This window comes from Dermochelys coriacea, chromosome 5 (assembly GCF_009764565.3).
Source record: "Dermochelys coriacea isolate rDerCor1 chromosome 5, rDerCor1.pri.v4, whole genome shotgun sequence".
NCBI lineage: Eukaryota > Metazoa > Chordata > Testudines > Dermochelyidae > Dermochelys > Dermochelys coriacea.
The window spans coordinates 43,587,019-43,601,087 of record NC_050072.1 but is presented as its reverse complement, the minus strand read 5'-3'; the positions used below and the strand labels follow the sequence as shown (position 1 = coordinate 43,601,087).

At 39.2% G+C, this 14,069-nt stretch overlaps 1 protein-coding gene across 7 annotated transcripts in view; it reads right to left on the bottom strand.

Annotated features, from left to right (window-relative positions):
* The window catches only part of MAST4 (microtubule associated serine/threonine kinase family member 4), a 467,048-nt gene that overhangs the window by 283,857 nt on the left and 169,122 nt on the right, over positions 1-14,069 (bottom strand). The window contains exon 1 of one of the 7 annotated variants that reach the window (XM_038401950.2): positions 6,471-6,580. The exons of 5 other annotated variants lie outside the window; for them this stretch is intronic. In XM_038401950.2, coding sequence (XP_038257878.1) covers positions 6,471-6,509 — 39 coding nt within the window. In that variant the 5' untranslated portion in view covers positions 6,510-6,580. Of the gene's footprint in view, positions 1-6,470; positions 6,581-14,069 lie in introns of those variants that run through there. One more of the 7 variants, XM_043514215.1, reaches the window with a different exon arrangement.

The window sequence follows — 14,069 nt, the reverse complement described above, 5'->3', positions numbered from 1 at the left end:
GAGGGCCGGATACCTCTGTACTCGACACCGCCTCATCGGGGGAAGACTAGGTGGTTAGCTGCTGCTCGACCCCCTTCAGTTGGTCCTCCTGCTCCCCATCTCCTGTGGCAGGGGCCCCCAGCTCAGGCCGGGGTGGGAGTCCATGGGATGGCACCAGACTTGGTGCTGGACTCTCCGGTCTAAGCTGGGGGGATGCTGGAGGCCTGGATACTGTTGCATCCGGCACTGTCTGGCGTTGGAGTGGGGACTGGGACCGCTGCACTGAGTAACGTGCCCTGGATGGGCCCTTTGGTGCTCCTGATAGGCCCAGGGGGTCCAGAAGGGCCAATGGCCTGGCAGCCCCCATTGAGGTTGCCAGGTTCCCTGAGGGTCTCTGCTGTCTGGGCCCCGGTGCAGGTAGCTATAGCGGCCGGAGCTGGTGCCAGACTACGGTGTGCCCTGGACCGGGACCGTCTGCGGGAGACCTCTGGCAAGGGCTGTCTCAACTCCTCGCGGTGCTGGAGAGCAGTGAGCCCTTCCTGGCACTTCATGTCAACCCGCTGCCAGTGCCCCAATCTCCTTCTGAGCCGCTGGCAAGTACGAGTCTGTGGAGTCAGAGCTCGACCGGGACCAACTCCGGGAGCAGTGCCGGGACAGTGTCTTCGAGCGGCACACCATTGCCAACTTATCACTCGATGGCGCCCAAGGCCTGGGTGCCGGAGGGTTCTCCCATACGGGAGGGAGCTCGCCACCGACAGCTCAATGCGGTCTTTTGCGGCCTCAAAGGTGTCAGGCATAGAGGGCTGATCCGTTATGCCCTCAAGCCCGTTGTCCACACTGAGCTCACTTAGCTCTGGGCTCGGTGGGGCTTGTGCCACCAGGACCACGTGGACCAGGACCAGGTACAGCGTCAGTACCGCAGCCTTCCCGCTCTTCTCGGTGCTTGGAAGGCACCAGCCTCCTGTGCGGGGAATGGCCGCACCTTCCTTTAGGCTGCGCCGGGGGCCACACCGGGGAGGATGATCGGTGCCGGGGCCGACAGTTTACGGTGCTTCGCTGGTGCTGGGTCTCCCGATGGCTCTGGGGCACTACACACCGAGGAAGCCTGAGCCGGCATCGGGCACTCCGGGCCGGCGTCGGGCGCTCCAGGCCCAGCGGCTGCAATGCGGCCTCCATCAAGAGTTGCTTTAGGCAAAACTCTCTTTCTTTCTTTGTCCTTGGCTTGAATGCCTTGCAAATCCTACACCTTTCAGTTTGATGTCCATCCCCCAGGCAACATAGACACAAGTTGTGGGGGTCACTAACTGGCATAGGTTTGCAGCACGTGGGCCTGCGGCATGCCCCACAGCCCAGGGCCGGTGTTGGAGGCCTCCAAGTTCAAGTCCAAGTCCAAGTTAAGAGTTCACACTCTATATGTAAACGAAGCCACGGATGGTAAGAAGGAACTGGAGGGGGTCTGGCTGGCGGGGGTATATATGCGGGGCGCAGTGGCGCCACTCAGGGGGCCCGCCAGGAGTCACTAAGGGAAAAAGTTTCCGATGCTCACGCACGTGGTGCGCGCACACCTAATGTGGAATGTATGTGAACAAGCACTCAAAGAAGAACTACATTTTTAACTACGGTCAGACAATCTTGCTCACACAAACACCTTTTTCAATGTTCAGCTTTATATAAAAAATAAACACACAACCAAATGCATTGATTCTTTGTGGCTTAATTGAGCGCCTATTTTCAGAAGGAAACCCATACAGAAACTACACGTTAGATACCGAACCGTGCAAGCAAGGATTCTAGATCCTCTTCCTACTCTCAGCACTGGGTTTCCCCTTTTCTTCACAGACCAAGTTCTTTTCTTTTCTTCCTACTAACAGGAAAAGGCACATATCTCAGGCACAATTCACAATTGTGTCACTCCCCTTCTACAATGCTATGACTCCATTCAGTGAAATTATACCTTTGTAAAAAGAGGAATCAGGCCCCTCATGTCCTAACAGAGGGAGAATGTATTGTACACAGCTCCTGAGTGAGTAGAGAATGCTAAGAACCTCTATAGCCCCTCCTCTAGAAAACTAACTTCTCTAATTCTCCTTCCTCGGAGCCTGCAACACAGGCTAAGGTCTAATGAACATTTTCCAGCTTCTATTATCACTTTTCTCCAACAGGCTACCATCAAAACACATTCCAATTCCCAAATTAAGTCAACAAAAAGACAGTTATGTCACTGCCATTTTCTTGATTTCATTTCCTTCCATACATAGTACGTTCTCCTCAACCCCAATGAACAGAGTAAGGGACCAACTTTTATGTCAATTTCCAAAGTTTTGAGAAGAATTATTTCTCTATAGGTAACAGGATCCAGGGCATCCTTTCCCACCGAGAAAACTGTGTGGCATAGCAGCCTCAAACAGATTTTTCTGGGAAATTACTCCTTCTCCGTCTGAAGTTGTAATGGTAGAAGCAGTGAGTAAGGACTTGGGGAATCCCATATTTCTATGTTATGGAAGTCCTGGACCTGTTATGTCCAAGATTTCAGTGCGTAATAGTTTCACTGTGCATGGCCAATTGCACTGTGTCTCATACGTTAGCCTAACATCAATTCATATATTACTCCAGGGAAGCTCCTTTGTATGCTCTACCCCAGGCTATGCAAGGTGTTTACCATCACCAGCTACAAAGCCAAAACTGAAACTAGAGAGACAATATGGTCCAATAAAAGACACTCTCTTTTATTGGACCAACTTCTGTTGGTGAGAGAGACAAGTTTCCGAGCCTCATAAAATTGTTACTGAACCAGCTGTAGGGGGCATGCGACCATAATGGAACGGAAGGCCCAGTAAGACTTTTCTAAACAAGAAGCATGTCTCTTCATGAAAAAACACCCCTTTAATGCAGAAAAGAGATGGTATCATCAGAATGCCTATCTGGCATTGGCAACAATAATTCTACTTTCCCATGCCCTCTCCCTCCCCAATGAAGGGAAAGAGCATCATTTCACCCTTATCACCACAAAAAATACTTTAATGTATTTTTGAAGGATAGTGTAAACACAAACTATATTAGACTAGCTCTGGGTCTGAGAGACCAGTCAACAGCAAGGAAATTCTGAGCTACGAATCCTAATCTCAGCAATGTGATGTCTAAGCATTTCAGCACATGCCATTGAATATATCTCAGCTGCCTCTCTGCTTTCTGAAACAGAACTCCAGAACAAGACAAAATTATGAACAAGGAAGGAAATCAAAATCACTGTGACAAAACACAGGACAGTGGAAAAAAACATCTAAATACGGAAGTTGCTTCCGTTGTTGGTTACTTTTAATGATCATCATCTTCAAGTGGTATCTTTTCACATACCCACTACAGTATACTTGACATTTCAGAATCAGAGTGAAATGTCAGTGTTTAATGACATCACCAGAAGATAGCTAGAAAAATAAGTTAATTTTTTGGTTGATGTCTCAAAATCACTTTATAGAGAACCCATTCATTGCCAAGTTACAAAAGTCATTTAGAGCTTTGTATTCAGCTATTTCTAACTTTTTTATGGTTGTATCTAACAATAGCAGTAACAGGAAATAAATCAAAATGCTGTTAAATCATTAACAGATGAGTTAGTCAGGGTGAGATGTAGGAAGGACCAGTTTTTGTTTGAAAAATTGAGTGTCTAAACAAAATCAAAATGCCAGAGGTTACTTAAGTCTATCAGTTTACTGTGGTTTTTATATATTTTGAAATGCAATCCAAGTAGCCTCCTGCTTTTTTCAGAGTATGGTGGTGGTTGGGCAGCAGGCACCACCATATCAGGACCCCATCTCAAAAAAATGACAGGTGTGTTCCGACACAAGGGCCGAAGTGAACAGCATACAAAATATATGAAAATATGCAGTTACATAGAATCCTTACCCTTTACAAATCAGGTTTCAAAGTTAAACGTGTCAGATCTATTAACACATGATCAATTTGTAAGAAATCAGACGTGGTAAGATTACTCTTTGAAGGTTAAGTGAACCTTCATCTAAGCAAGTGATGAAGTGATCTTCTACTGAGAGGCACATTTATAATGCTTCTCTATGGCTGTATTTCTATGGTCCTTTAAAATTTACTGTTCAACTAAATATACACATTACTTATTTTGCATTACTAGTGCTACTTAAGGCACCCATCACCTCTAGAGTGTTGTATTATACAGGTAAAGGTTGAGTCCCTGCCTTGGAGAGTTTACAATCTAGGGACTTAATCTGGCCAGCACTTGCTAATGGGCATAGATTTCTGCGGAACTATGCTTGAAATTAAGCGTTTGTAGGACCTGGTCCTTACATTGTGAACATTCCACTTTAGGACCGGATTCTAATCACAGGTATGTGGTGTGCATCACACACCTCTTTAAAAACAATCCAGTATTGCATGTGTGCACTGCTGGTTTTGATATTAGGAATATATTTAGTGAATGGTTCTCAACACTCTTTAAAAATGCTCAGCTAAGTATAATGGGAAAATGTAAATATACAATTAAATTTATTTGACTATGCATACAAAAAGATTTTAAAAAGTTATAATAGATTACAGAAACAAATTACAGAATGTTTTGTTATCTTGAAAATATTTATGCTACAGAACTTTGCAACAGACACAAACCATTACTGTTTTATCTATACCTTAAGAATGCTGTTCAATTCATGTCAAAAGGCAGATATCCGGTTTACATTACTGAGCAGATTATAGCAGGTTTAGTAGGAGGAAATCTGTTTTTACTGTGAAAAACTACCTCTTGAAACTGTTAAATCCTCTTTTAAATGCTGTCACTGGCAACCCCAACATATAGTAGTTGAAATTCCCCCGCCCCCACACACATACAAAATCAGTTAATATAAAAGAAGGATTCAGGCTTTAAGAGACTAAGGAAAAGCATAAAAGCAGTTTATTTTAAAATGTTAACCTAGTTCTCATGGCCAAATAAAGTAATACAAAGTTAAAGAAAAACAAATGGACTTTAACCAATAAGAGGTCCCAGGGAGTTTGAACAAATATTTCATCACAGTGACTTAAAAGGTTTGTTATACAACAACAACGACTAAAGATTTCATTTTGGTTTTATTTGTCTGATAAAAATTACATCAGTCTTTAGAAGAACTGAGTTATCTGGAAGCATATCTCAGTAGGAACAACCAGGTTTCTGTGAAGTTTACAACTTTTGGACGTTCAGTGCATTGCAGAGCTTTTTTGTACAGTTTTACATTGTTTAACAAAACCATAGTGATCCCAGAGAGGCTTCCCTTTCCCCCCCTCCCATTGAAATATTGCGGAAAGGAAAACAAAAGAAAGGAAGTACATTCATTGCTAAGAGTGACTTGAGGAAAGGGTTGGGTTTTTTTTAAATAAACAATAGAATACAATCATGAAGCTTAAAGTGGTGCTCCATTTTGCTTCAGTTTTGAAGAGTCACCGTATTCCATCAATAATTGTGAATTTTCTTGCACATACTTAGTATTATTAAGAAATTGATTTTCAGAACTTAATTAATATTAACTTTCAAAACGGGCTAAAGTGGTCTAACATGCAGTTAGCATATGCAAATACAGATTTTGAGCTAAAGTAATAACCATTAGAGATAAATGAAAAATTTCCAGTTGTGCACAACACTTGCAAAATGAACAATTTGTTTGAATTATTATTTTTATGGCATACTGTGGAATGATGGCTTGAAAAATGTGATTTAGATGATAAGCATGTTTTGAATTATTTATCTTTCTTACACTGTATCTCAAATGGCCATGATTTTGTTGATGTTTAAAAAAAAAATCCCACACACACTCCCTCTCCCCCCCACCAAATAATGGCCCTATTTTACCCAGTTTTAGCTTCAAATACATCTTTATATTTAAGTTGCTTTGTTTAAAATATAGCAAATTCAAATATGGTATCACAAATCAATTACTTTTTTAAAAAATACACAGTATCTCTTCTGATTTCCCAACCTATAGAAAAAGATAAACTTGAAACTGTAGCCAATATTAATTATTGCTGAAACTCCAAACAGCTGCACACATCTGCTACGAATGCCCAGTGATGCTAAGCTTAGATTCTCCTTGACATGCTAGTGTGTCAAACATATCCATATACTTCACCATAGTTGTAGTTAACTACACAGAACACCGCACTTTTAAATCATTAGTGTCAACATATTAAAAACCAAACTTCTTTGCTGAAGAAAATGTTATTCTAAATATACTTTATAGATATTACTCTCCTCACCCTCATCCCCTCCTACCCCCACCCCGAGACGGACAAATCATCAGACAGTTCCTATGGAAGGGAGAGCTGATGAGCATTCTTACATGTTGTACCTGTAGCATGACACCCAACCCATCACACTGAGATATGTGGTTTTAAAAATTGTCCATACATTTGTGTACAGTAAAAGAATGAAACAGCAACTTTGAAATGATCAGTGGTTCATTGAGAAAACATTTCATGAATGGACAGTTTCCTACCTGAAGCCCTCGTCTCCTCAGAATGCTGGACTCATCCATTGCACTGTTTAGCTTCTCTTATTCCTCCCACAACAGTATAGCCATGCTGTACTACCTCAGACTTGAGCACCCTTATTCAGATCCTAGCAGCTGCTAAACACTTACATCACAGTTTATCTGATTGGAGATTGAAAGTCAGCTGACTCTGGTTTAGTTATTCACTCCAGCAACTTCAGAGATCATGAATGCTTGCAGTACTGTGTTACAAAGCAGCAAGTGGGCTCCAGACACCTAACACATTCATCCAGGCAGGAATAGCTATTAGACAGAGGAAATCCTGTGAGCATTGTTATATTCAAACAATAACACTGGCATCCTGTGCTAACGGCAAACTGCTTTGGGCACAGACTTCTAGGTCAAGCACTTTCAGAGGCAACTGTAAGGTCAAAGTGTCTGAGTAAATCAGTAGTGACACCTCAGTACAGGCGGTTGCCGATTGTGATGGTGAAAAACTGTGGCACAGCCGGTCAGTCAAGCAGCACGACCAAGTCTGGCTCTCATCCTTTTGATGGTATCAAAGAAAACAAAATGTAGCATAACACGCAAGCTGCCTTTTAACAACACAAAGGCAGTTTTCCAGTCACCACTGGCATTTTACCTAACAGCTTGAAAGCCAGTTTATTTACATAAATACCTTGGAAGCCTATTCTTAAACCACAAATATAGAAACATTTTAGAGTTTAAATGTAATTCACAGTAATATGAACACCTGATCAAAATGTGGTAAAGTAAAAATGAAATGCATTCATTATGTGAAATGTTAACCCAGATACAAGAGTATAAACAGTCAAAACATAGGATTCCCTGCCTGGCTCAGTGATATGGCTGACCTCACAGCTAAGGAACGGCTGGCATTCTGCAGAAAGGGAATGCCTGAAAAATTCAAAGCAATTTGGGCTGACTTTTTAGAGGTCTATGATTAACATAGACCCCAAAGATAGATATGTCATGTCCTCACCCTTCCCTTTATTCTAAGGCTCTTTATTTACTTAGTGTATTATGATGAATATGGTATTTTGGTATATGTTTTATTTGGAAAAAATAATAAACAAACAAACAAACAAAAACAAACAATAGGATTTAGTTTCACAGGCTATTTCAGCTTGTTTACCTTGTTCATTCTCATTTCAATTTCAATTCAAGGCTGCCAAGAGATGAATATTAAGTTTTCATTATCTGCATAGTTCATTAGTAACACTGTGCTGAAATGCCACTTTATAAGAAATTACCCCTCTTTGCTTTCAAATTGCACATGTTTAAACTGAAGAAGCTGAGTGGGGTCTAATGGTTAAAGAAAAACAACAGGAGACGGCCACTAACCCACCTAGTGACATTGGGCAAATCACTTGGGCTCTTAGGCCTCAAATCAACCAAACTGGACAAAATTGATGGGAAAAGGAACAATGAAGACAGCTCTGTACTGGAAACCAGATGCTGTGTCCGAGGTGGTCATTCCTGGATAAACAAATGCCAAAGTAAAGTATTTGACTTTTCTTAACAGTACAGCTGCTACTAAACTAAACATTGATTTTTTTGAAGCTGTCAGACTATTAGCCTTGATATCAATTGATACTAGATCATTCAAAATCTTAGAGGTTTAAGAACTCAGCCACTCAGTTAAATTGATTACATTTTATGTTAAAAAATTATCTCTGCATACATCTGTAGATTTACATGGGAAAAATCTTGTCAAGAAATACTAAAAACACATTACCGAGAGAGATCCCCACAAGCATGCCTGTAGATTTTCAATTTGGGATTGATCAGTTGACAAAATAAATTAGGAAACATCCAGGCATTTTAATTTCATACTCTTAGGAAAAGAGTTACAGCATTTCCGAAACGAAGAAGCACAATCAAACCCTGAAATGTCATTACCAAAAATCCTACTGTAAAGACAAAATAAATTTGAGAGATTCTGGACACAGATGTGACTGCCAGCTAATATTCAGAGAGGGGACCACCTTTTTTTTTTTTGGACTGTTTTCTCCTCAGAGCTATGGAAACTTGGTACTTCACAGAAGGGAATTTTATTCCTTTGTCCTCATCCCAGTGAAGTTAACTGCCCTAATTGGCTAGTGTTGGGGAAGTTTTTTATTTCAGAAGTGTCATCCCATGAACGACATCACAGCCCATAGAAATGAAGTTTAGCTGCAGGGATACGCACATCTATAAGGAAGTAGCAGGTACTTCTGCAGATGCCTGGCTCTCGTACATTTTCATTGAAAGATATGATGTACCTAGGAAACTTTTCTGGGGGGAATGAGTTGGGGGGTGGAGGTGAAAGATACAATTCTTAGCAAAGGATATAAAAATCAAGGTTAGTATTCAACCATTAACAATGTCTAAGAGGAGGATTATGACAATCACACCATCAAATCTAGTATGAAAAGATATTGATTTCCTGTCAAAATGCATCACTTTGAGAAGTGGACCACATACATTTTAAAGAAATAAAACCCGCTAGAGGCAAAAAAATTTTGGAAAAAATAAACGGTTGCTGAAAAAATAACACTGAACAATAATAGCATAGCTGAGGAATAGGAAAAGAAAAGTTGCTCCATTTGCCCTAGGTCTACATACCTTAACATGATCAAAAATGTACGAGAAATTAATTTAAAAGTTATATAATAACAGTACTCATGCACAGAATACAGAAGGTTCTGACATTGACTTGATTATACACACCAATTTTCTGAGGCTTGCCATTATGCTGTAAAAGATTCAACTTTGCCAAAACTTCCTAAATTAAGTTGCACTAGGAGTAGTTTTTAAAAATATATTTTTAAAAACAAAAAGTGTTCACATCAGATGTTTAAATTACACACCTACTAACTCAAAAACAGCCCTTTTATTCCACTGATGTTTCAAATCATGTATATCTAATGAGCCAGATCCTCAGCTGTGTCAGAGTTCCAGTTAAAGACACCTTGGCATTCTCCTAGTTCCCAGGAATGGTAGCAGCCAATTCAAAACCCAAAAAAGCAGCACAACAGCTATTCGTTAAAACTTCAGTTTAACCACAGACCCGAATAGATAGCCAGCAATAATAATATACCATGTACTAAAAGTAGGTTGACATCTCATTCCTTTCCCCAAGCTTAAAGAGAACTAGGACATAGGTACTACACAACATAATTTTTAAATAAAGTCCATCAAACTAGAACCTGTGGCTTTTCTGATTTATTCTTTATCCCTCTCCTTCAAATTCATTCTGGTACCATTCTCTTCTCATTTCCATTTTTAATCTCCTTTTCTTGTTTCAACTTTTATTTCCTTTTTTTTTTAAATAAAATTTTCAAATTTGTTGACAAAACACTGTTCATTCCACATACTCTCATGTATCTTTTTGTTGCATCTCCAAAAAGTGGATGGGGCAAAAATAATGAAACTTCCTGAAGTTTCCAGTGAGGACTCTCAAAATGAATCTGAAATGCCAGTTAGGATTTGTGGGATCCCTTGGTACAGTACAAAACCCTGCAGTTTGTCCCATGGAGTGCACCACATATTTCAGCTGTCTATATATAGACAGAGATATTTAGCTAATCCTAGGTGTGCATTTAAACAAATCTTTTTTTTAAGTTTAAGAAACAGAAAATTTCTTAAAACCCAAACTGTTGCACTTGTTTTCCCCACCAAAATGTCATCAACTGGTCTAAAAGACAGAAATGTTAAAATTAAACATTTTGTTAGTTCTATCATGACAACAAATGTACAATTTAAGACACAGAAAGTTGTGTCTTATTTCCCAATGTACAGCTTTATGAGCTAGTGTATTTCTGTTTAGCTCCAAAGCCTGTAAGGTATTAAGAATTCTGCATACCCAAAACTCAGATCATTTCACAAGGTTAAAACTGTGATAATAAGTAACCCACTGCTTAACAGCATAGCTCACAAATATCCACAACCTGACAAGAAACCAGAAATGTCAGTTGAATCCAAATCAAATAATACAAGGAGTGTCTATTTCTGGGAACAGATAACTGAAAAGAACTAGGAATAATCTGTACAGAAAGGAATTTCCTGAATGAAATTACACCTTTCATTAAGACAAAATATTGGCTCTCTGTTGCTCAAAATGTAACATTTACATAAGAGTTACGTGAAAGGAAACTAAAGGTTATTCATGTAATAATCTAAATAGGTTGGCAGGCATGTCAAGGAAATAAAGACGACAGCCTTCCAGTGGAAGATTAAATTTATCCCAGATAGAAAAGCGCAATCACCTTTCCACTGACCATATATATTGTATCAATTCTAAGAATGACATTTTAATACGCTTATGTTGCATTTTAGCATGAATTACAGAGGGGCAAGCAACATACATTTGTGGCCATGCTATCCTACCATTTAAGCAATTGTTTCCATTCAATCTTTTGAATTGAAGCTTTTTTAGATGCTTCATGATGCCCGCACTTGGTGTTTGATGCAGCATAGTACATGTAATTTGCATCACAGCTTTTCACAAGATGTTATACTGCTGTCTGGAGGTGTCTAATTATTTCTACCGTATTAACCAACAAAAGTATAACTGGTGAAATAACAGGAATCATATTATTGAACAAAATGACACTCCAGAAAAAAAAATGATAAAATATAAATTATATAAATAATGTTCTTTGGAACACTAACCATGACATCCTCATATACATATGAAATACAGCAGACTGTCCCCATAAATACCCTCACATCAATCACAGGAGGAAAAACACTGGATTGCTTGCATGCACACACACACACACACACACACACACACCACTAAATACAGCATGTCTCATAAAACTGAGAAGTAGAACTTCCCGCCCCCCCCCCCCGTCAGGAGGAGCAAAAGTGTTAAGAAAAACCAGCGAAATTATTTCTGGAAGATTTTTTCCCCTCAGCTGTATGGACAGAGTATAGCCTGATTAAATAGGATGAAGGTCTCAATATTTAGCATAGGTACGTCTCCACAATAACGTTGTCTGTTTACTTGAAGTAACGTGATGGGAAGTAACATCGCTACAGTAGATGATTTAAGAAGCAATTCCACAAATTTAGGCAATTTATAGTCTAATATTGCTATGCATTGCAGTCCCCATATTATTTTTTCTAATTACATCATCTAATCTTCAGTGTTTTGAGAGAAAAGTTAGAAATTACTAAGCCATCACTTAATTGAAAAAAAATCAAGCTTGACCATAGACACACAAGGTTCTGTAATTAAGAATTTAGACTGCACAGCTGTTTCATATGACTTTATACATAAACACGCTCCATGTGTGGTGGTAATAGCCACATGACACTCTATGGTAGCATGTGACAACTTGTATTTATTACATACCCTGGATCAACTCACCTGAACTCTACCTACTAAATTTCCTCTGTCAGTACTATTCTAAGAACCTAAATCTCTCAGCAACATCAAGCCAACATCACTGCATTTTTAAAGTCAATCTGCTAAAGAAGTTTTTTACTTCTTTCTCCTCAGACATGGGAATTTAAGGTTTAGGAAAATCAGTCCAACATCAGTGATTGGTTTAAGGTCAGATAACTTGCAACCGAGGAGTCTAGAAACAGACATTTTACACTACAGGAAAGGGGAGAGCCCCATCTAGCTTCTAGTGCTGGAAAGCCCTAAGATAAATTTAAAATTAAATGGCTCTTTAAAATTAATGGTATTTTTATGCACAAACATAGCATTTAGATGATTCAAGAGGAATTTTACATTTGCTATATTTTTCTCCTTGTCTTAAAAAGTGCAGATAGCTGGATTTAACACAACTAAGACACTTAGTTTTACAACTAACTGGATGCAAAAAGAGAAATGTTTAAAACTAACCATTTCCAAGACAACTTTTCTGTAATGAGGGTTAGAAAGAAGAACCAGGAAAAAAAAGACAGGGTGATGTGATGTGTTTTATTGAAACTCACAGCAATGCCACTTAGGAGTATCTGAAACTCGATAAATCCATTACACAGCCACACCCATCACCATTTATTCTCTCAACATATGCAAAAGGCCTCCCAAAGTAGCCTTCACTCACCCACAATTCACACAGACATATCCTATGCAGCACACCAGACCTAAACCATGCAGCAGGGACAATGATCCAACCCATCTCCATTCACTGCCCACTTCCCTTTCTTTAGTCCCATCAGTACAATGTTGGGAGGGTGCGGTCAATGTTAAACTCAGTTTCAAAAATTAAATACAGATGTCTTGCAAAAGGTGTCAAGGGAACGCAGGTAGTTTGAGCAGCTGAATAAGGGAACACTAGGGCTTTTGGTAGTCAAGGTAGTGTGGAAGGTGGCTTTAATATTTTGGTACTCAGGAAATCTGGCACAAAGGATGGATATATCACCTCTTTCCTGCCTCCCTTTGAGCAGGGGCATATGAGACTTTAAAATTTCAGGGTGTGGTAGGTACGAAATTACTTGTGGACAATTACTTGTCCACCATTCCAGCAACTCTTGACAGCAGCTACCCCACTACACCCAACCCAAATATCAGCCACAATTGCCAGCAAAGACAAGAATGTTTCCACTAAAAGGTCACCAGTCAAAACATTAGTGCCCTCATTAGGTTGACTGGGCAATTCACACAGCTCACAACTATTGTTTCAGGTGGTGTGCAGATATTAGGGAGGTTGTGGAATCTCCGTCATTGGAGGTTTGTAAGAACAGGTTCCTTTAGACAAACACCTGTCAGGAATGGTCTAGCTATGACATAGTCCTGCCTTGAGTGCAGGGGACTGAACTAGATGACCGTCCTACACATCTATGATTCTAGGCTTATTGCATCTTTGTATTTTTGGGTCACATTTTGAAGGTTCCCTTTGCTATCATAAAGGTTAAAACTGTTTTTATCTTTTTTAAATGAAAGCTTAGATTCTGGAGCACAAATATATAGAAATTTAAAAAAATAAGTCATAACTATAAGGCACTTTTGCGACCCAGTAATTCGATTGGATTTCAGAACCCATCTCCCCCAACTGGCTTCCCTTCTCCATTGCATCAAGTTTAATTTTATTAGGCATGTTAAAAAAAATCCAGTTGTTTGTAATGAAAACCTCAATGTAAGACTATCTATACAAGGTAAAATGAAACATTGATTAGAGCATGAATGGCATTGAAATAGGGCAAAACCACGTTGTATTTTAAATCTGAAATCCCAAGCCTGAGTCAAGTTTAAGTCTACCTAGAGGCTTCAACGGATTTTGTCTTAGCCAAAAGCCTTTATTCTGATCTTATTGAGTGAATACAAACATCCTAGTATTTGCAGCAGAGCATCTATGCAGTTTATGAAGTGCATAATAATGATAAGAACCTCCAAACATATGGAGGCTCAGTTTGGCTAAGAATGCAAATGTACATAGTTGAACTTTCAACTATCCAAACACTCTACTAGGCCAACAGCTCTCCCTGCACCAATTTAAATTTATTTTAATATATTTATATTTATTTATTTATAAATATATATATTTATTTATATATATATATATATATATATATATATATATATAATATATATATATATATAAATTTATTTTAATATATATATATTTATTTATTTATAAATAT